The following is a 21,663-nucleotide window of genomic DNA, read 5'->3' as shown; positions in this document are numbered from 1 at the left end:
GTCCGACGGCTATTTGGTGGAAGCTTTGGTGCATCTATGGGACCCCACTTGTTTCGCTTTTAGACTAGGAAAGAGGGAAATGACCATAACAATTGAGGAGGTCGCTGGATTTCTCAATTTACCGATTCAGGGAACTGCCGTGATATTTCCATTAGTGTCTAATAAGGCCGAATTTTGTCATTTCACCGGGTTAAGGGAATCAGCAATACGAGGGTCGGACCAAAATATAGAGGCAAAGTTCTTATTTTATCGGTTCGCGTTAAGGGATGGATTTGAGAGGCACCTAGGAGATTTCTCGTTCACTTCCAAGGAAATTTGGGAACGAAAGAGAGTTTGGGTGTATGGGTTGGTTGTAGCTGGAATCTATTTTTTCCCTAGGAAAGACAAAAAGATAGCCTTCAAGCTCACTAAAATCTTGTACGACCTATTCTTAGGAGTGAAAGATAAACAGTGTTCTATTATACCGACTATTTTGGCCGATATTTTCGTAGCCTGCACTACCTGTCAGAGAGGGAGAAAGTTCTTTTGTGGTTCAAATTGGATTTTACATGTATGGGGTATGGAGCACTTCATGAGACGACCGTCTATTCCCGAGAGTCTACTAATGTCTGCGTACAACTGGATAGCCACACATAATAAGAGGGTTAACAGAGAGGGTCTGCCATGTAATGCATCTGAGTTTGTGGATTTCTTGAAGAATATGACCGATCAAAATATTAGATGGGTGTTGGATTGGACCAATTGTATTAAGTATGTTCTTCGCACCCAAGCATCCAAATATGTTCTCTTACTGGGTACCCAAGGAATCACCGCATACACACCAAAGAGGTTTCTTAGACAGTTAGGACGTACCCAAGAAGTCCCGCCTGCACTTGATGTGAGTGAGTTTACCACCGTTTTTAATGAAGAAACGTGCCCAAGTCAATTCCCTATGAAAGATCGGATTATTGAGGCATGGGTGACGTTATCTGATGACGAGAGGTTTAAATATGTCCCGGAGCTCAAGCAGAAGGGTTTGACGACTCCACAATACGAAGACTGGGTGAGAAGATCCACTGTACAAGGGAAACAAGATGAACCAGCCAAGGAAGTGGAAAAGTTGAAAGCCATTATTGAGGCAAAGGATAGGGAAATTCTGCAGTTAAGTAAGTCTGTCAAAACATACAAAGGGATAGCGCAGCAAAACAAGCAATTGTATGAAAATGAACGAGAAAAGCGTCAAGAGCTGAAAAGGAAATGCGGAGAATTGTATGACCAAGCTGAACATGTTAGAATTCCATATGCTAGAGAAACCAGGGACTCTGTATTAGATAGGCTCAGAAGTTTTGGCAATCTTGTACGGAATTGTCTTCGTGACATGATGTAAATATTGGCAAGTTTATCAATGAAAGCGATTTTTCTTTTGCACTCATTTAGGATTGTTGTCAAAAACAGGTTTGTGTTACGGGTCCCATTTTGAAGGTGTTGCATCATACTAGGCCTACCCTTGGCGCAAAAAGGGCTCCCCAATAGGACATGCATCCGAATTTTTTCGGATATTTACTAACTCTTGTCTTTTTCTTTTTCTTTATTTTATTTTGTTTTGCTGGGAAAGCTAAGCCAGGGCTAAAATCTAGAAGCAAGCCATTTCGTATTTTCAGGTAATATTTAAACATAGCTTCTCGTCGAAGCCCCATCATAACGCGATCCCGTAGTCGAGCCCAGAGGAGTCGTGTAAACATGAGTTCACAACCGGAACCATCGGATAAGTCTGCTACCACCGCCCAACCCGAGACTGCGAGTTTAGGAGTTCAGCTAACCGAAATGCTTACTAAGTTTGGTGAGATGGCTACCGAGATGACGGCCCAAAGGAAATTGATTGACGAGCTAATTAGCAGCGGAGTTCAACCCGAGCCCGTACCCGTCAGGCAGTCTGAGCAAGAGCCATTTGTCATACCTTTGACTCAAGCCACCGTTACTCCATCCTTCCCTATTCCACCCGAAAAAACTTTCACCTATCCTACCACAAATTTACCATACACTTACCCCCCCTAATCCTTTATTTTTTCCTACTCACATGCGAGGCCCACAACCCCACGTCACTTCAAATATACCACCCGAGCCACATACCTTTTATCCCACTGCTGCTGAGCCATTCCTGCCAGACCATACTGTTCAAACCAAGCCAGAAATGGGAGAATCTTCTGCTCCCGTTGATATGAAACTGCTCAAGCGCCTTGACCGTTTTGATGAATTTATGAGGAAGAGTCAGGGGTTAAACAAGCAAGGAGTTTTGGATTACGATGAGCTTTGCCTTTTTCCGAATGTGCAATTGCCCGAGGGGTTCAAAACCCCTAAATTTAACAAGTATGATGGGACGGGTAATCCCAAAACACACCTCCGGCTGTTTGCCAACAAGTTGGGAAAGCCCGTAAACGATGAGAATCTGCCTCTAAGGTTGTTCCCGGAAAGTCTGGAGGGGGATGCACTCGACTGGTACTCCAATCTGAAACCCGAAGAAGTAAAAACCTGGATTGACTTGTCCAATGCTTTTGTAAGGCAGTACGAGTATAACTGCGAGCTGGCTCCGACACGAACCACGTTGGAAGGAACAAAAAGAAAACCCTCTGAGGATCACAAGACTTATGCCAAGAGGTGGAGAAAAATAGCTGCAAAAGTCGAGCCACCAATGACTGAGGACGAAATCATACGCACTTTCATTAAAGCACATGATCCGCCGTACTTTGAAGAAATTTTCCGCATGACTGGAAGCTCGTTCGCCGCCATTGTCAATAAGCTTGAGGAGTACGATGACTTTGTAAGAGCTGGGAAGATCGTCAATGTCTCTGCCCTCAAATCCCAGTTGGATGCTTTACAAGGACAAGGGAGTAGTGGGAAAAAGCCGCAATTTAAAAAGGAAGAGGGGGAAGCTGCCTTCATATGGGATGAAAACCCTACACCAAGACCCCGATTTCAACATAAACCAACATATTCACCCTATCCCTACTATCCAAATCCTTACCCTGTCTACAATACCAATATCTCGCGCCCCCGACCTCGCCCAAACTACGCCAACCCACCTACGGCCCCTTTACAAGTATCTCAACCTAACTTTCAACAAACTCATCCTCGACCTCCTTACCACCAAAGATTTCCCCCACCAAACAGACCCACCTACAACTACCCCCAACCTACTGAAACCTACAATCAAAATCGTGCTCGAACATTCACCAACCTTGGCAGGCCTTTGGATCAGTTGTATGAGCAATTAAAGGCTACCGGTAAAATAGGTGTGATTCCCCCTCCAACTTACCCGTATGGCATGCCAACTGGGTATAATCCACAGGCTACTTGTGCTTATCATTCAGGAGCGCCTGGTCACTCCACGGCCAATTGTCGACTCCTTAAACATAGGGTTCAAGACATGCTCGAAGCAGGAGAAATCGTGGTTAGGAAAAGAGAAGAGCAAGGACCAAATGTGAGCAAGAACCCCTTGCCGGAGCACCCTGATACTGTCGGAGTTATTATGGATGATAAGGAATTTGAGGAGCTTGTCCGAAGCGTGTCAAATGAGACAGAAGTATTTGGGATAATGGACCAACCTTTTGTGATAGAGAAGGCATCGTATGAGGAAGACAAAAGACCCTTCATTTTAGACCTAACTCCATCCGAAAGTGCGGCCTTAGAACCTGTGATAATTGAATTCCCAGAACAAGTGCCAGTTTTAAGTCTACGACAAGTGCCGTGGAATTATAGTGAGCCCATTTTGCAAATCGGAGGTAAACCAGTTTTGAAGGAAGAAGTGTCTCTTGTTACGAGGTCAGGGATGATTACAAGTCCATCCGCTGCTAGCGCCCCAGTTCAAGTAAGCAATCGTGAGCCGACTACCAAACTTGCAGTGACCGAAAGAAAAGCGTGGGATTTTCTCAAGAGGCTTAAGAGAAGTGAATATAATGTGGTTGAGCAGCTGAACAAAATGCCTGCCCAAATTTCCATCTTAGACTTGCTTTTCTCCTCCGACTTGCATAGGGATGCATTACTTGAAGTGTTGACTAAGGCTCGTATTCCTAAGGATATTTCGGTTGACAATTTCTCGCACATGGTTGAAAATGTATTGGCTGCTAAACAAATCACTTTTTCTGATGAAGAGCTGCCTGCGGAAGGAACTGGTCATAATAAAGCCTTATATGTAGCTGTGAGGTGCAATGGAAAAATGTTGCCTAAAGTATTGATCGACAATGGGTCTGCCCTCAATATTTGTCCTTGGAGCACGTTGGTGAAGTTAGGGCTGCAAGATGTTAGATTAAAACCCTCAGAAACCGTAGTACGAGGATTTGACGGAGCCCAAAGGGAGCCCATATGGGAAGTAAATTTGGTGGTCGAAATGGGGCCCGCTCAATTTCAGATAGCTTGCCAAGTTATGCACTTTCCCAGTGTCTATAATGTTTTACTCGGGCGACCGTGGATTCATAGCTCGGGCGCTGTGCCCTCTTCCTTGCATCAAGTATTGAAATTCGTGGTAAATGACCAGCTGATAACCATTTTTGCTGAAGAAGATTGCATTGTAATTGCCGATTCCGAGCCCGAGGAGGATGGTGACCGAAATGCCTCTGTGTCTTCCTATCGTGCAGTTGATATTGTCTCCGTGAGTTGGGTAACAAGTAAGGACTCAAAAGACAAAATATTTTTGCCAGCGGCCAGTGTCATGATGGCCAAGGAGATGATTCGCGGAGGATATGAATTTGATAAGGGGTTGGGACGCAATCTGCAAGGCATGCTGAAGCCCGTGGAACTCATCGAAAAGAAGGACCAATTTGGTTTGGGATTCCGTCCAACTGCTAGGGATATACAGGAGATGAAAGCACGCAAAAGGGCAGAAAAGGAAGGCAAGTTAGGTGCTTTAGACATTCCGCCATTACGCTATACCTTTCCAAAGCCAGCTGAAGTCATTACGTCTGAGTTCAGTCCAATTGACGAAGTGGAGACAAGCTTGACTCATTTGTTTGTGGGAGCAATATCCCAAAATGGCCCGTCAGATGATGCCGAATTCCCAGACATTCCCCAAGGAGCTATACACAACTGGACCGCCGAGTACTTCCCCGTGCGAAACGAGTTTCGGTAAATCTACAGGGGGTTGTCATTTATTAAAGTTCATGAAAACTTTTCTTGCATATGTAAATAGTTCAATGAAAGTATCTTTTGCACTTATGTTTTAGCTTGTTTCCGTTTTGATTTGAAGTTTTATGAAAGTGCATAGTTTGTTTTATCATGCCGCTCATTCATGTGTCTATTTACTTATTGTCTCGAATTTCTTAATTCTTTCAGAAGGCCAAAAGTAAAATTATTTGACCCTTTGGATATCACTGTTCTGGAATCTGATGATGACAATCTCTATATCACTCACGATTTGGAAGTTACGGAATCCGAATTTCAAAACGAGAGTGATAGTGAGGAAGTGTTTGATTCTTTTTCAAAAGATCTTGAACAATATGAGGAGAAATCTAAACCGAACCTTGAAGAAACAGAAGTTGTTAACATTGGTACTGAGACTGAGGTTAAGGAGATACAAATCAGCATTCATTTGAATAAAAAGCAGAAAGAGGAGATGATTGAATTTTTGTCTATGTTTCAAGATGTGTTTGCATGGTCTTATGATGATATGACTGGCATTTCGACTAATGTAGTGGTGCACAGAATACCCACAAACCCAGCTTTTCCACTAGTAAAGCAAAAACCCCGTAAATTCAAACCAGATATGAGCCTCAAAATAAAAGAGCAAATCGAAAAGCAGCTTAAGACTAATATCATCATTGTATCCCATTACCCTGTTTGGCTCTCCAATCCAGTCCCTGTTCCAAAGAAAAATGGAGAAGTGCGAGTCTGTGTCGACTATAGGGACCTTAATAAGGCCAGCCCTAAAGATGACTTTCCTTTGCCAAATATCCATATCATTCTAGACAATACCGCCGGACACGAAATTGAATCTTTCTGTGATTGTTTTGCTGGGTATCACCAGATCTTAATGGCTGAAGATGATAGAGAAAAGACTGCATTTATCACCCCTTAGGGCACCTTTTGCTATCGAGTAATGCCGTTTGGTTTAAAGAATGCCGGAGCTACTTATCAAAGGACTATGACTACTTTGTTTCATGACATGATTCACAAGGAGATGGAGGTCTACGTGGATGACATTATAATTGTGAGAACCTGAAAAATGCTTATATAAATAATATTTCGTATGTCTTTCACACCCTTTTTATTCTTTCTAATCTCTAGTACTACTTTTACTTGTTCGCAATTAAGTACGTAAATCATGGTTATGCGGAAAGTTATACAATTTCCAAAAAAGAATTCTTTGGTTCCGCTAATCTAAGTTAAGACTCGTAGAGCTAGGTTAAATTCTCTTTTCATACTAGCATAAAATGTTAGATTTTTTATATATTGGTCAAACTTGATTTTAATAGATTAATTCATAAAACAAGAATGTTAAATGCTAGATTTTTATTACAAGGTCAAACTTGATTTTAATAAGTAATTAATAAAATAAGAATGTCAGGAACCTTTATACTAAATCGTAATCGGCGTATATTCGATATAACAGTTTAAGTATTCTAACGTATAAGTAGGCTTTCAAATCACACTTGGGGATTATTGTTGGAATTAAGATTAGAATTGAGAGTTTAGTCGAGGTTAGGGAGCAAGGTGAAATGACCAAAGTGCCCTTCACAATTTCACAAAACCTCCATTCCACCACAACCTCACCATGCACGGCCAAACACTCCCTCTTACAGCCTTCCACTGCCGCCCCAATTAGCCAACCACAACTTCACCAATTCTACAAGCAAACCAAATCCTACACTCCACCAATTCTGCCCACAAACATCTCCATAACCACGGCACCACTTCATTCATTCCACTTCACATATCAAACCACAGCTGCACCTCACCTTCATTGTAGCATCCGAGAGCAAGTGAGTGAGAGCTGCTCCTCGTGAGTATCGACCTAAGGAAGAAGCCGCGAGCTGCAACTCCATTTCGTTCCTGCCCTGTCCGTAAGCTGAGGGAGGAGATCAGGGAACCATCAACTCCATTTGCACCCAACTTCACGGCTGCAACATCACCAGCTTCCACCTCCATCAGTTGAAGCCACTACACCAAGCCAGAATCATCAAACCTGCCGTGTGTGTGAGAGCCGAGAGGGAGCAGAGATTTTTTTCAGAATTTCGTGTGTGAACTAGCTTGCTGTGAGGTAAATTTTCTGGAATAAATATGGATGATCAGAGGTGGCTTAAGCTAGCTGTGGCCTTGCATGTGTTAATTTGTGTAATCAAATGATGAAACCAAAGCTGTGGAAAATTCTGTTTTGGGCAAACCATTTCTGCCGAGAAGCTGATTGAGCAATGCAGCTTAATTTGTGTTTTTCGGTGATAATTTGAACTCTTAAATGTCTTTAGTTTGGGTAAAACTTGATGATGAATACCATGCATGTTGGTTTGAGCCTTCGGATGATGTGAGTATAGCATGAAGAATTCTGTTTTGGGGTTAAACATCTCAGCCGAGTAGCTGGATTAGACGCGTAACATTAATTCTGATTTCCTGCGACAATTTGAGGTAGATTAAGTGTTTAACTAATCAATTACAATAAGGAAAAGTTAGCTAGGGACATGCATGCTGAGGTTAAGCACTCGAATGGAATTTTTTTTTTTTTGAACAAGAATTTCTGCTATGTGTAAATGTTGAAATTGCCGTGAGCTTGCTTGGATTATTACAGCCTAAATTGGTTTTAATTTTGTGGTTTAAGCCTATAATTATAATTAGATAGCTAATAACAAGTAATTAGGCCCTGCATGTAGCCAATTAGTTCGTTAAAATAGAGAAATAAAATTAAGAGGGCAACCTGCCTCAATGCAAGATCATCCGAGCCCAAGCAGGAAAAATTCTGGAAATTGTGATGTTAATAATGATAGTTTGAACTCGAATTTTGATATGGAAATGATTACTTACTATCTAAGAGTTTAAACGCTGAACTTGAGTACCGAACACCATATTAAAACCAAGGGAAAGTTTGAACTAAAGCAGATTGGATGCTGGAAAATTTTGGAAGCCGTATGATGAACTCGAATTTTTCAGATTTCTTTTGGGAAGTTTAAATTGGTTTCTGGAAATTATTGTGCTTTTCCCTTGGATTATAATGTTTTAGAAATACCTAAGAGTGGATTAATTGCGTGGTATAAGTAGTTTAGCAATGAATATTTATATACTAGATGATGGAACAAAAAAAAAATGTTAGTGTATAATTGCTGGAATTTTTGGTTGTGATAGCCGAAAATTGAGTTGGAAAATTTCTTGGTTTTTGGAAATTTCCCCTGAAGCATGAAGGATGTAAATGCCTGGAATATGTTGTTTGGGAGTCTTTAAGAAATGTAAGGATGGTTCGAATAAAACATGTTGGCGGTTAAAAGAGAAAAAGGGAGTTTTTTCATAAGTGGAAAATGAAATTCCAGATTTTTGGATTCCACTGACCAGTCCCAGTAAAATGTATATATCTTGATGTAGGAAAATTCGTTTAAGGTGCCGTCAGTGGCATTTGAAACTAGAATCATAGACCTTTGTCTTGTAGAAATTTCGTATTTTTCCTCTATGTGTACTGCTGCCTGTGAATTTTTTTAAAGTGGACTGTTTTGGTTGAATATCCTATTTCCTGGGGAAACTGGATTTGGATTTGGATTGAGATTCTTGCTTACTTGTGGTTTAAATTCCTGATTAAATTGTGGTTGGAAGTGATTGATGAGGTCAAGGGCTAATGATTGATGAAGCCTTTGGCCATTAGCATGATTTTACAAGTATTACCGGATGTTGGAAGTTAAATTTCTGGAATGCCTTGAAGGCCTTACTTTTATTTTATTTGCTTATGTTGGGTTGCTGAAACCAAGTGCTAATGATTGATGAAGCCTTGGTTGACTATTTTATGTTATTCGGAAATGCAATTGTTGAAAGCTAAGGCTAATGATTGACGAAGCCTTAGTAACGTGCTATGTGATTTTTGCCATATTTGGATATATATATTGCGTTTTCAAAATGGAATCGGAGCGGGGAAATTGTATAGATCTTACGAACTCGAGTAGCTGCGTTCGAAAATTTACCAAAAAAATATTCTTCAGCTAGCATTATATTATAAAGCTCTATATCTAGCATTTTGCCTAAAACTTTCCAATTCAAAAATTTCCTTTCACGCAAACTAGCCTTGTTAAGCTCTAGAAATTAAGTTATATAGCTTTCGGAAACCCTAAGTTATAGTTTAATTCTTTTCCTTCCCTAAGCTTTGCACTTGGATAGCCAACTATATGAAAGTTTCAAAATACAAGTTTTACCAACTTTAGCGAAAAGCTTGGGATACTTGCTCGGCAAGAAACCCTACCCTAGGGGAAAGTAGTTTTTACATATAAGTTTTATAAAAGCCGTAGTTTAGAGAAATACTCAAAGTAACCTTCCAACTTTGTTTTGAGAAGTTTGTTGACTTGTTTCTAGTAAGTAATACTGGTTACCATCTCTAAGTATAAAAGTAAGAAACACTTTTACTACTTTTACTGAGCTTCAATCTAAATAGATTTTTGGAAATTCCTTGAGGAAGTAACTAGTAATAAATTAAATAAACTCGTTTGCAAATAAGTTAAAAACTGCATAGAAACTTATAGTTTCAAAATTTGATTTCTAGGATTTCTCGAGGACACGGATTTCGACTCCCAACCCGTTATCTGAACTCCACTCTTGGTGAGTGTCCCTGCCTGTTCTTTTCCTACTTGAATTAAGTGCTTTCTTGACTCGATATGTGATAAATTGCAAAGAAATGAGTTTTGATCCATCGAAATGAGCAGTGTGTACTTTATCGCACTAGCCGTTCGAGTGGTGACATGTGTGAACCATTTCCTAATAAATCCTTGAATCTAAATGTAGTTAGTCGTTGGGTGAATCCCTCGACATCTGAATCTAACTACAAAAACCTTGAATCTAAATGTAGTTAGTCGTTGGGTGAATCCCTCGACATCTGAATCTAACTACAAAACCTTGAATCTAAATGTAGTGAGTCGTTGGGTGAATCCCTCGACATCTGAATCGAACTACAATAAAGTCGTTGGGTGAATCCCTCGACAATTTTTATTACGGGTATATCTCGAGTATACTGCGTCGGTAGACGAAGTACGGGCCCGGAGTAGAGGTATGAATGGTGACGGGTTAGGATTAAAATGAGTGGATCTACATGGACTATAAGTAGTGAGAGTTGACGGAGGGTCAACTACGAAGAACGGTGTTCAAGCGAGGAAAATGGCTCCTGAGAGCCCCTGTATCCTACCTTGTGTTGTTACACGCTTTCTTAATTGTTTAGCCTGTTTAAATGACTACTCGTTGTTTGAATTATGTGACTGCATGTTTTGGGGCACCACTGAGCTTTAGCTCACCCCGCGTTTATTTGTTTTCCTTACAGGATGGGAAGGTTGAAAGTATTTGCGTAGTTTGTATTTCTTATGGTTGAACTTGAATAATTTGATTGTAACTTGCGGATTGTATTGGATTGTAATCTAAGTATTGTACTTTTCATTTTGGATTGCCACTTGAAGCTGGAAAAGTGTAATCTCTAATTCGAATACTTGGTTTGTAAGTTTGTTTTGGGATCTATGTGTGTATCTATCCGGTTTGGTGCGATTTTGTACTTTGGTACGTAGCGTAGGTCGTTTAAGAGCACCGTTTGGTTATTTTTACCTGTGCTATCTCTGAAGTTAATGTGGCTTTAAGGATAATCCTTTTCTGGAAAAGTTGTTTTGTAATAGTTTAGGTTAATCATCGGAAGGTTTTAAGTTAGAATGCTTGCGTGAGTCCTGGCGAGAGCTGGGCAGGCGGCCCGCCAACCCTTTGGTTCACCTTAGGGGAAAGTGGGGTCGCCACAATAATCAAATCCAAGAAGGCCGAGGACCATTTGATGGATCTAAGGAAGTTGTTTGAAAGGTTGCGAAAATACAATTTGAAATTAAATCCTGCAAAGTGCGCCTTTGGAGCACCAGCTGGTAAATTGTTAGGCTTCATTGTCAGCAAGAAGGGCATAGAGATAGACCAGATAAAGATCAAGGCAATTCGAGACATGCCAGTGCCGAAAACGCAGAAAGATGTGAAAAGTTTTTTGGGAAAGATTAACTTCATTGGATGATTCATTGCCCAATTAATCGCGACGTGTGAGCCACTGTTCAAGTTGTTAAAAAAAATGTGCCGTTGCATTGGAATGAGGAGTGCCAACAGGCTTTTGACAAGATTAAAGATTATTTGCTGCAGCCTCCGGTCCTAGTGCCACCCAACCCGGGCCGGCCTTTGATCATGTACTTATCTGTGCTCGACGGAGCAGTAGGGTGTGTTCTGGGGCAGCACGATGACTCGGGAAGGAAAGAGCAAGCCATCTACTATTTTAGCAAGAAATTCACGCAGTATGAGGCTAATTATTCGTTTATTGAGAAAAGCTGCTGTGCATTGGCCTGGGCAGCTCAGAAATTAAGACACTACCTGCTAAGTCATACTACCTACCTCATCTCCCGCTCCGATCCTTTGAAATACCTCTTGGAGAAGCTGATGCCAACTGGGCGTCTGGCCAAATGGCAGATGATTCTTTCAGAATTTGATTTTGTTTTCACTTCGCAAAAGGCCGTCAAGGGGCAAGCTATAGCCGATCATTTGGCAGAAAATTCAAAGGACGATGATTATTAACCGCTCCATACTTATTTCCCTGATGAAAAGGTTTTATTTGTTGGTGCCGTAGAAGATATGAGCGAGCAGTGCCCTGAGTGGAGATTGTTTTTCGATGGTGCGGCCAATTCTTTTGGAGTCGGGATAGGAGCAGTTCTTGTATCCCTAGAAGGGAAGCATTACCCTGGAGCCGCTAAATTGCAATTTGCTTGCACAAATAATATGGCCGAGTATGAAGCATGTATTTTTGGTCTTAAAATGGCTTTGGAAATGGAGGTTAAGGAGTTAATAGCCTTCAGTGATTCAGATTTACTCGTGCACCAAACATTGAAGCAATGGATAACCAAAGATTCAAAGATTCTGCCATACCACTATAATTTGCTCAATTTGGCTAAACAATTTCAAAGTTTGGAATTCAGACATCTCCCACGAGCCCGAAATGCATTTACAGATGCCTTGGCCACCCTATCTTCTATGATACAATATCCGGACGAATTAGGAATCGAGCCTATCCGGATTCAACTTCAAGCCAAGCCTGCTCATTGTTGGGTCATAGACAAAACATCTGGCAATAGCCCTTGGTACAATAATATTAAGGAATTCATCAAAACCGGGTCTTACCCTCCAGAAGCTAGTACAAATGACAAGGGTTTCCTGCGTAGAATGGCCTACAAGTTTTTCTTAAATGGAGAGGTATTATACAAAAGGACCTCAGATTTGAACCTCTTAAGGTGCGTCGATGAAGATGAAGCTCAATACATGATGAAGGAGGTGCATAGTGGTGTCTGCGGGCCTCACATGAATGGACATTTGTTGGCGAAGAAAATCATAAGAATCGGGTATTTTTGGCTTACAATGGAACGCGATTGCATAGACTTTGTCCGGAGATGTATTAAATGTCAAATGCATGGTGACGTCATACACGCTCCTCCTACCGAGTTGCATAGCATGATTGCTCCGTGGCCCTGCTCAATGTGGGGTATGGACGTGATTGGCACAATCGATCATCCTGCTTCAAATGGACATCGATTCATATTGGTGGCAATTGAGTACTTCACCAAATGGGTCGAAGCGGAATCATTCAAGCACGTGACAAAGAAGGTGGTGGCGAATTTCTTAAGGGATCACATCATATGCCGATTTGGGGTGCCGGAAACATTGATTACAGACAATGCCAAGAATCTCAACAATGATATGGTGGACGGGCTATGCGAACAGTTCAAAATCAGACATCGCAACTCTGCCATCTATAGACCGCAGATGAACGGAGCCGTGGAGGCCGCAAACAAGAATTTGAAGAAGATCATTCGCAAGATGACTGAAAAGCATCGTGACTGGCATGAAAAACTTCCTTACGCATTAATGGCGTATCGGACCTCCATCCGAACATCAACTGGGGCAACACCGTACTCGCTCATGTATGGAATGGAAGCTGTGCTACCTGCCGAGGTCAAAATCCCTTCATTGCGTATTCTAATGGAGACCAAGTTGGAAGAGGCTGATTGGATAAAGCAGCGTCATGAACAACTATCTTTGATGGATGAAAAACGGCTTAATGCCATTTGTCACGGCCAATGTTACCAAAAGCGCATGGTCCGGGCCTACAACAAGAAGGTCCATTTGCATACTTTTGAGGGAGGCGACAAAGTGCTGAAGCGGATTTTGCCAGTGCAAGATGAGGCCAAAGGCAAATTTGCTCCGAATTGGCAAGGGCCATTCATTGTTCAAAAGGTATTACCTGGCGGAGCACTCATTTTGGCAGAAATGGATGGACAAACATTTCCTCAACCTATCAACTCGGACATGTGCAAGAAGTTCTTCATTTGACTATGCAAAACTTCTTTTAGAAATTCGTGCAAATGATGAAATGCAAGTTAGGCCATCTTCTTTTACGTTTGAAACATTCAATCCCTAGTCGTCCCTTTTGAGTTATCAGACTAATAACTTTCGTTTGGTAACCCCTGAGGATTGCAAACCCCACACTGGGGCAAATTTAGTTCAAAAAAAAGAAAAAGACAAAAAAAGAAGAAAAAAAATGCAATGAAAAATGCAAAGAGAGAAATCCAATCAAACTGGGGCAAAGTTTTCCTCATTTTTCGTTCAAATTGGAGATGACTTCAAAATGATGCAACCTCAGGTTATTTCACGCTTTTCATTAAAAATCTTTGCTTTCAAGCCTCAACTTTCTCGAAAAACACCCCACCTGACCTCATTACAAAAGCCCAAAGTCCTGGCTTTCGTCAATTGTTGTATTTTCTATCAGGGATTTCGCTAATCAACTGGCAAGTGATGTCCATAATGCCTTTGCCTAAACTTATAAGGGAAGCGCATTTACTGATGCCAGCGATCTTCAACTCACACGCCTGAGTCGATCATGGTCGAGCTTTTCCTTTGTTCCTTAGGTGAAAACCCGAAAGGGCACCCCTTTAAAAAAAAAAGCAAGCAAAAGCAAAAAGAAAAAAAAGGGAAAAAAAGAAAGAAAAAAGAGAAAAGAAAGAAAAGAAAAAACAAACAAAAAGCAAAAAGGGTGGGGGCAACCTTGGTGAAAACCCGAAAGGGCGCCAAGGTAGGGTTCTGCAACGAGCAAGCACGAGGAGGAGCAGCTGGTGACTTGGTTCATTTGGATTTCTCTTCGTTTTGTAACACTTCTGTCAATATTGCATTCCGGGACAAAGATATCCAGAGATTCGAATGTGACATCTGTTGGCCAAAAGCTGTGTCTCATTTTGAATAGATATTCTTTTGCAAATACATTCTCATGAAGTTCATTTTTCCTCAATTATTTGTATTCATGACATTTTCATGGGTTTAGGCATGATTGATCGTGTTTGCATCCTTTTGAATATTCATCCCCGCATGATATGTAAACTTATTTTACATACATCATTTTTTCTAATCATTGAGTTTTAATAAATGACAATCCCCGTGATTTGTGCAAAGCATACGTTGGATCCAGTCATCTTTTGGAAATGGACGTGATTCAGTAGGGCCCAGTACACAGATCTCATAATATGGCTAAATGCATTCCTGGTCAGTCTGAGAAGAATCAGAAAGTCTTTGAAGTAATAAATCCAACTAAATCAGATACCACAGCCGAAGTTGACAAAGGCATCAAAAGACTCATGATTACACGTTTCTCAAAGGGAACCGGGTCAAATGATGGTGGCAATTTCCTTATCCTTTCTCTTTTGCAGAAAATTTCATGCATGGAGGAAAACGATCACACCTCGTACTGGAGTCGGTATCGGAAGGACTACCAGCGAACAAAGGTAGATCAGACAAGCTGCAAGCCGGTCTGAGCAAAGGCACAACAAAACGATAAGTATACTGGAATTTTTCCCGATTTTAAAATTCTGTTTCGGGTCAATCCCGATTTTAAATTCCCGTTTCGGGTCAGTCCTGATTTTAAATTTCTGATTTTAAATTTCTGTCTCGGGTCAGTCCCGATTTTAAATTCTTGTTTCGGGTCAGTCTCGAATCAGTCCCTATTTTAAATATCTGTTTCGGGTCAGTCCCGATTTTAAATTCCTATTTCGGGTCAGTCCCGAATTTAAATTTCTGTCTCGGGTCAGTCCCGAATTTAAAATTCTGTTTCGGGTCAGTCCCGATTTTAAATTCCTATCTCGGGTCAGTTTCGATTTTAAATTTCTGTCTCGGGTCAGTCCCGATTTTAAATTCCTGTCTCGGGTCAGTCCCGAATTTAAATTTCTGTCTCGGGTCAGTCCCGATTTTAAATTCCTGTTTCGGGTCAGTCCCGAATTTAAATTTCTGTCTCGGGTCAGTCCCGAATTTAAATTTCTGTTTCGGGTCAGTCCCGATTTTAAATTTCTGTCTCGGGTCAGTCCCGATTTTAAATTCTTGTTTCGGGTCAGTCCCGAATTTAAATTTCTGTCTTTCGGGTCGGTCCCGAATTTAAATTTCTGTCTCGGGTCAGTCCCGATTTTAAATTTCTGTCTCGGGTCAGTCCCGATTTTAAATTCTTGTTTTGGGTCAGTCCCGAATTTAAATTTCTGTCTCGAGTCAGTCCCGATTTTAAATTTCTATCTCGGGTCAATCCCGATTTTAAATTCGTGTTTCGGGTTAGTCCCGAATTTAAATTTCTGATCGGGTCAGTCCCGATTTTAAATTTCTGTTTTGGGTCAGCCCCGATTTTAAATTCCTGTTTCGTGTCAGTCCCGATTTTAAATTTTCTGTTCCGGGTGAGTCCCGATTTTAAATTCCTGTGCCGAGTCAGTCCTGATTTTTAAATTTTCTGTTTGGGTCAGTCCATTTCAAATTGCTTGTCCGAGTCAGTCTCATCAAAAGGGGACAGTTCTCGTTTCAAAAAACAACAGTCGTTTGGTTGGTTTGCAGGTAAGTATTTGGTGTCTACTTTTTTGTCTCAAGTTTTTCCAAAACTCAGACAAAGAGGGGCAAACTGTAGACACCAAATTTTTAAAAATTTTTTATCCTAATTTTATTTTTGTTTTTAGTAATAATCCTTATCTATTTTTATTTTGTTAATTCCATGATTTTAGTTTTTAGACTTTTAGCATTTGTATAGCATTTTAGATTATTATTATCTGTTGTTTTATTTTTAGTTTAGTTTTTATTTTTGCATTAGTTTAGCCCTTTAGCTGTTTATTTCTTATCGTAAGGTTTTAGCAAAAAAAATTTGTCAAAAGAGAAAATTATGCATGGAAAATATCTTTTATTTCCTTTTACTGTTTATTAATCGGAAAAAAGAGGAAAAGAGAGGAAAAATCATTAATCCAACACAGGAAAAATCTTAGTTTTTCGTTTTATCTTTTGTTACTAGTTTTGTACACTTTATTTAAGTTTTGTTTAAATTATTATTTTGTATTATTGTTATTTAATTAAGTGATTAAAAAAAAAAAAAAAGGAAAGCCACGCGTTCATGCTAGGCACTCGCGCTGCATTCCGTTCCAGTTTCGTGCGAGGCAGCAAAAATAGCGCGGCCCTGGCTTGTTTTTCTTCCAGTTTTCTTCCATCTTTTCTCCATTTTTTGGGCTCCGTTAGATCATCACAGTACAATTACACTTGGCTTTCATCTACAAGCCCAGAGCAATCTAGAAATGGAAGCTAATCCGATGGCTGAGAGGGGAACGGAGATTTGAAGCTGCTTCTGAACCATTATGATGAGGTTAAGTCTGGGAATCTGATATAAAAAGGAAAGGGGGGGAAAGTCTAAGAGGATGGGGAGAGGCGGCTGGAGTTTTGGAAAAGATGGAGAGTTTGGACGGCTGATAAAAGAGAGCAAAAAAGAGGACGGCTGGGGGGAGAGGAAATGAAAAACAGCGGAGGAGGTGAGGAACTCAGATAGTGGTCGGTGGGATAGAAAGAAAGGCAAGAACAAAGGGCAAGGAACTAAGAAAAACAGAGTAGATTGAGAGATAGTGAGCGAGAGAGAGCAAAGGAAAACCAAGGAATGGGTATTTTGCTGAGGAAACCAAAGAAGGAACGCTTGAGAGCCGGAAGGTAGAGCTTTCGGGTTGAGCAAAGACCCCTTTTTGTCGATCACCCCAGACCCTGATTTTCCCTCGGAAGGGGATAAAGGTAATACCTTTCACTTGGTCTGTTCTTAGCTTACTTGATATGGGATGTGCTGAAGTTTTTCCCCCTTACGTTTATTTCTCTGTGAATCTGTGGTCGGGGGGGAGTAGAGGATTTGATGAAGTTAAATTAGGGTTTTTGAGATAGAAACTTAGGCTATCCATGAGGTTGTATCATGAGTTCTTGTTTAAGATTTATGGCTGTTGTATATGCGATGAACGAAACCCAGAAGAATACCACAGAGTTTCGGTAAATCTGTTGATGAGAACATGAAGATTTGGATCCCTTTGAAGTTTAAGGAAATTTGTTTGATAGTTGATGGTGCAATCGGGCTTAAGAATCATTCAAGATTTGTCATGCTTATTTCTTGTTATTTATTTAAGTAAGTTTCCAGCAATACTTGTTAGTTAGTCTTGAGTTATTAAGGGAAATAAAGGCTAAGGTCATGTTGACCATAGTTAAGCCAATTGAGTCAGTTAGTTTCCCATTCTAATTGAATTAGAGTTTTAGAAAAGTAGTTAATTGCTTCCAAATTTATTTAGGAAGTTGTGTCAAGTCAAATAAGGAAACTTGTATTGTTTCCAATTTAGATTAGGGTTTTGAGTCTTGTAAGGCTATAAATAGCCAACTTTATTTAACTATTCAGGATGATATTGAAGATGAATTAATAAAAAGAGAGTTGTCTCCTTTTATGGAGTTCCTTGATGGAACTTGAGTTTCTTCTTGAACTGTATCAAGTATTTAGCTTGGATACTTGTGGTGTTCAAGGCAAGATGATTACATCATCTTGTTCTTTCAAGCCAATAGGCAATCCACTAGGTTTCTAGAGACGGGTTCTCTTTAGGTCTAGCAAGGTAGTTATTGTTCCATAGCCTGATCAAGATAGATCCTTCCGCTGCCTGATCGACTTGGTTCTTCAAGACAGGTTCTTGTTGGGTCGAGTTCGTATCATCTGTTCATTGATGTGCCATCCATTGCTGTCTTGTCTTTTCGTTTGTTGGTGTGGGTTTCTTTGCCGTGATTTGGTATAAGATGTATATATTTTGCTGGCTTGGAATTGATTTGCATCATGTGAGTGTTTGGTAATGGAACCCGTAGGTGAAAATGAATACACAAGCTGTAAAACAAATTTCCAGATTGGCAAGTTCCTGTGTTTTGATCCTTTTGTGCTTAAATTCCAGTTTTATGTTAAAAAAAAATTTTTCTTGCTGATGCCATGGCTTGGATTCAGAGTATGTTGGCTTAGGTTTAAGAACACAACAGCTGCTGCAACGAGCATGAAGCTCTCAGCTTGTTGCAGCAGTGCGTGCGGACAGCTTGTGTGCCTTTTGGTTTGCTGAAATGGCTGCTCAATGAATCTTTACGCTTAAGTTGCATGTTTAACCTGGTGTTGAAGGGAAGAAATGGAAGGTTTGGTACTGAGTTTGTGTGTTTGGGTCGAAAAAAAGAAACACTTGAATCATGTTTGAATAATTGCTGGAAAAAAAAACATCCAGGTTGCCGAACCATGTTTTGCATGTTTTTCCAGAATTTCGCATGATGTCTTTCTAAGTTTATTGCTTGTTCGGATGGTGGTGTGATGTGTGCACGGATGGCGAGATGGATAGCGGCTTTAACTCAAGACTCTCATAGAGACCTCGAAGGCTTGAAGGATTTTAATCGGGTTATCTACACCATGACCCAAGCCCATGAAGAGTCAAGTGGGCCTCCAAATGAGTTGGCCGAAGAGGGCCTTAGGCCTTAGCAGTTATTTAGCAATTGATTAGTGTTTAAGTAAGAGCATGGGCCGGCCCATCTTGTCCCAAGACCATGGGCCGACTTTTCCCTTTCCTAGTCCCTTTAGGGTTTCAGTCACTTTAGCCTATAAATAGGCTTGCTTTGTAAGGTTTTTAGGTAGACGTTTTATCAATAAAGTTTTGCATATTTTCGATTCTTCTTGAGAGAGAGATTCGACCCCTTTACTTGCTTTGGCAAGGGTTTTGAGCAGTCTTGTGTCCTGTCCTAGATTGTTCTACCGACCTATTCCCCTGGAGTATTCACCTTCATCGGAGTGTCGTCTACCGTCTTGAATCAAATCGTGTCGTCCGTTTGGTTCTAGATCCCGCAATTCCAAGCGTTGGACATCCTCGCTAGATCCTTGGGCAAACGTGCTACGTGTCTCGAAACGTGTTGATCGAGGAGCGTATCAGTTGGTATCAGAGCTTTGGTGGAGGTATCTTCCGTTATATCCGTAGTTGTGTCTTAGTTTTCATTAATTCCGCTGCCTTGTTAAAAAAAAAAAAATTCTGTTCGCTAGCTTTGGTATTTTGTTGTGCCGTTTCCTTTCGTTTCGTGTCGACCTCCACCGCCCACATATAACCAAGTCAGTGAACAATTCAGTTTCCCAAATTCTGACTCACATTCGGTCACCACACCAAAATCATTTCCCAAATGTCTTGACCGACCACCACCGCCCATATACTAACCAATTCAGTTTCCCCAAAAACCCAGCCAACCGCCACAGCAAATCAGATTCCCAAACCCAGCCAACCGCCACCACGTTTCTACTCTCCAACGAAGCCCGTGAACTTGAACATAGTTGGGCAGACCTTGTGGCCCGAGCTGACCAAATCTAAGGACTGACTCTTCACCCAAAGCAGCACCCAAAACACAACAAAAACCTGACCAAAAAGGGCGCAAACAGCAACCCAACAAATTCCAAAAAAAAAAAATTTGGGTCATCGGGTAGAGTTTTTTCTAGGGATTCCAAAATTTCAGCTTTTGAGTTTTGTGCCTTATCTAGTGTCGATCATCTTGGGCTGCTCACCTACATTATTTAGGTCATAAAACAGTATCTCAAGTGTGTCCAAAGTATCTTTGCTCGTTGGTTACTCTTGTGCGAAACTTGGTGAACAATTCTTGGACCTTGTGCGGCATTGCTCAAGTTACTCAATCCGGCAACGTAAGTGTAATGGTAAGACCATTAGAGTGTCATCAGCCTGAGTGATACACGAGAGTCGAGTGTACAAACGTGAGCTTGTGTGTGGGAGGAAAATTCCTTTTCTTTGTTAACCATTTTTGCAGGTCACATAATCATGCCTAGGGGAGTTGCCTCTTACTCATACAACCAAGAATTCTTGGAGAATGAGCCTCTCAAGAGGAGGGGTTCCAAGCAGACTACTCTCAAGTACTCTAGTTCCATGCCATCCAGTTCACAACGTGGGTATCATTCACTCCGGGAGGAGATGCAACGCCACCGTGCTTTGTGTGTATATGAAAGGTATAAACAAGATTGTGATGAGTATGAGAAGGAGCACCGCAGTTTGTGTAGAGCATCTAAATCAAGGTCACCTTCAAGCAAACGAGGTTCATCTAAGAAGTGTCGTGACAATCAAGACGAGGAGTTTGAGAATTCACGAATTGAGTCAAAGCTTCGTGAATCAAAGGATAAATTCCGAAGTCGGACTAAAGCATTGATTGATTACATGATGGAAAGACTTAGCCAAGTGCTGGATTCACACTTGGAGCAACTTAACCATGTGCCAATCGGTGGTAACAAAGGAAAAATTCAGTCTAGTCCCTCGTTGATTGAAGAGCCACGTACGAATGAGTTGCTGCCGAGCCGTGAACAAGAGCTCCCCAATGAAAAACAAAACTCAAGTGCAATGAAGGATCAATGGTCCGAGAAGAAGGGAGTGGGGATAAGCAAGAACAATTTGGCCTTAGTGAAGCGTCAAGAAAAAGAGTTGACCATGTCTGCAAACATTGAACGTGTGAACACTTTGTTTGCTAACCGGATAACATATGTTTTGTTTAGTATATCCTCGTTTGTACAGGTTAAACAAAGTCAAGTAGAGTTGGTCATGACATGTTCCATCCGGAAGTCACTTGGACACTTTGTGAGTTTCCATGGAGTTTGTCTTTTAGGAACTAAATCTCTTTGGTATCAATTCATGGAACAATGTCCAATCAAATCTGTCCGCGCCATTGGAGGATTCATTCAAGCTCATCTTAAAAGGGAAATTCCAGATTCTACTTCTTGTCCTTTACCTATGGTTCATTCATCACCTTTGCCTTATTTTGAGCATGTTACTAGCACTAACTCTTGTTGCTCTTACGTAGATCTTGATGAGGAAGGACTAGCACTGGACTCTCAAGTTGAATCAATTGGTGGAAGAAATATTGAAGTGTCAAAGGGAGTTCTCACATTTAAATCTTGCTCTAAACCTTCTTACTATTTAGTTAATAATGTTCCATTATTTCTTCATCCAATTTCTGAATTGTTTCAAGTTGAAGGTTATTTTGTGTTTGTAGGTTGTAAAGTTGGCCAAAATTCCCCAACTATGACTAAGGAGTTGCAACCTAATTTCGTACTTGTTCCAGATGCATGTGGCGCGAACGCATGTGATTCGTATGGAGTGCGTG

General features: G+C 40.9%; 1 protein-coding gene across 1 annotated transcript; it reads left to right on the top strand.

The window, feature by feature from the left end:
• The first annotated feature begins 2,740 nt into the window (after positions 1-2,740).
• Positions 2,741-5,101, top strand: LOC113737475 (uncharacterized). Its single transcript, XM_072083809.1, has one exon. The coding sequence runs from the start codon at positions 2,741-2,743 to the stop codon at positions 5,099-5,101; it is 2,361 nt and encodes a 786-aa protein (XP_071939910.1).
• The last annotated feature ends 16,562 nt before the right edge of the window (positions 5,102-21,663 follow it).

This window comes from Coffea arabica, chromosome 3e (genome assembly GCF_036785885.1).
Source record: "Coffea arabica cultivar ET-39 chromosome 3e, Coffea Arabica ET-39 HiFi, whole genome shotgun sequence".
Lineage (NCBI taxonomy): Eukaryota > Viridiplantae > Streptophyta > Magnoliopsida > Gentianales > Rubiaceae > Coffea > Coffea arabica.
Note: the sequence above shows the minus strand (reverse complement) of the source record. Positions and strands in the feature narration are given on the sequence as shown.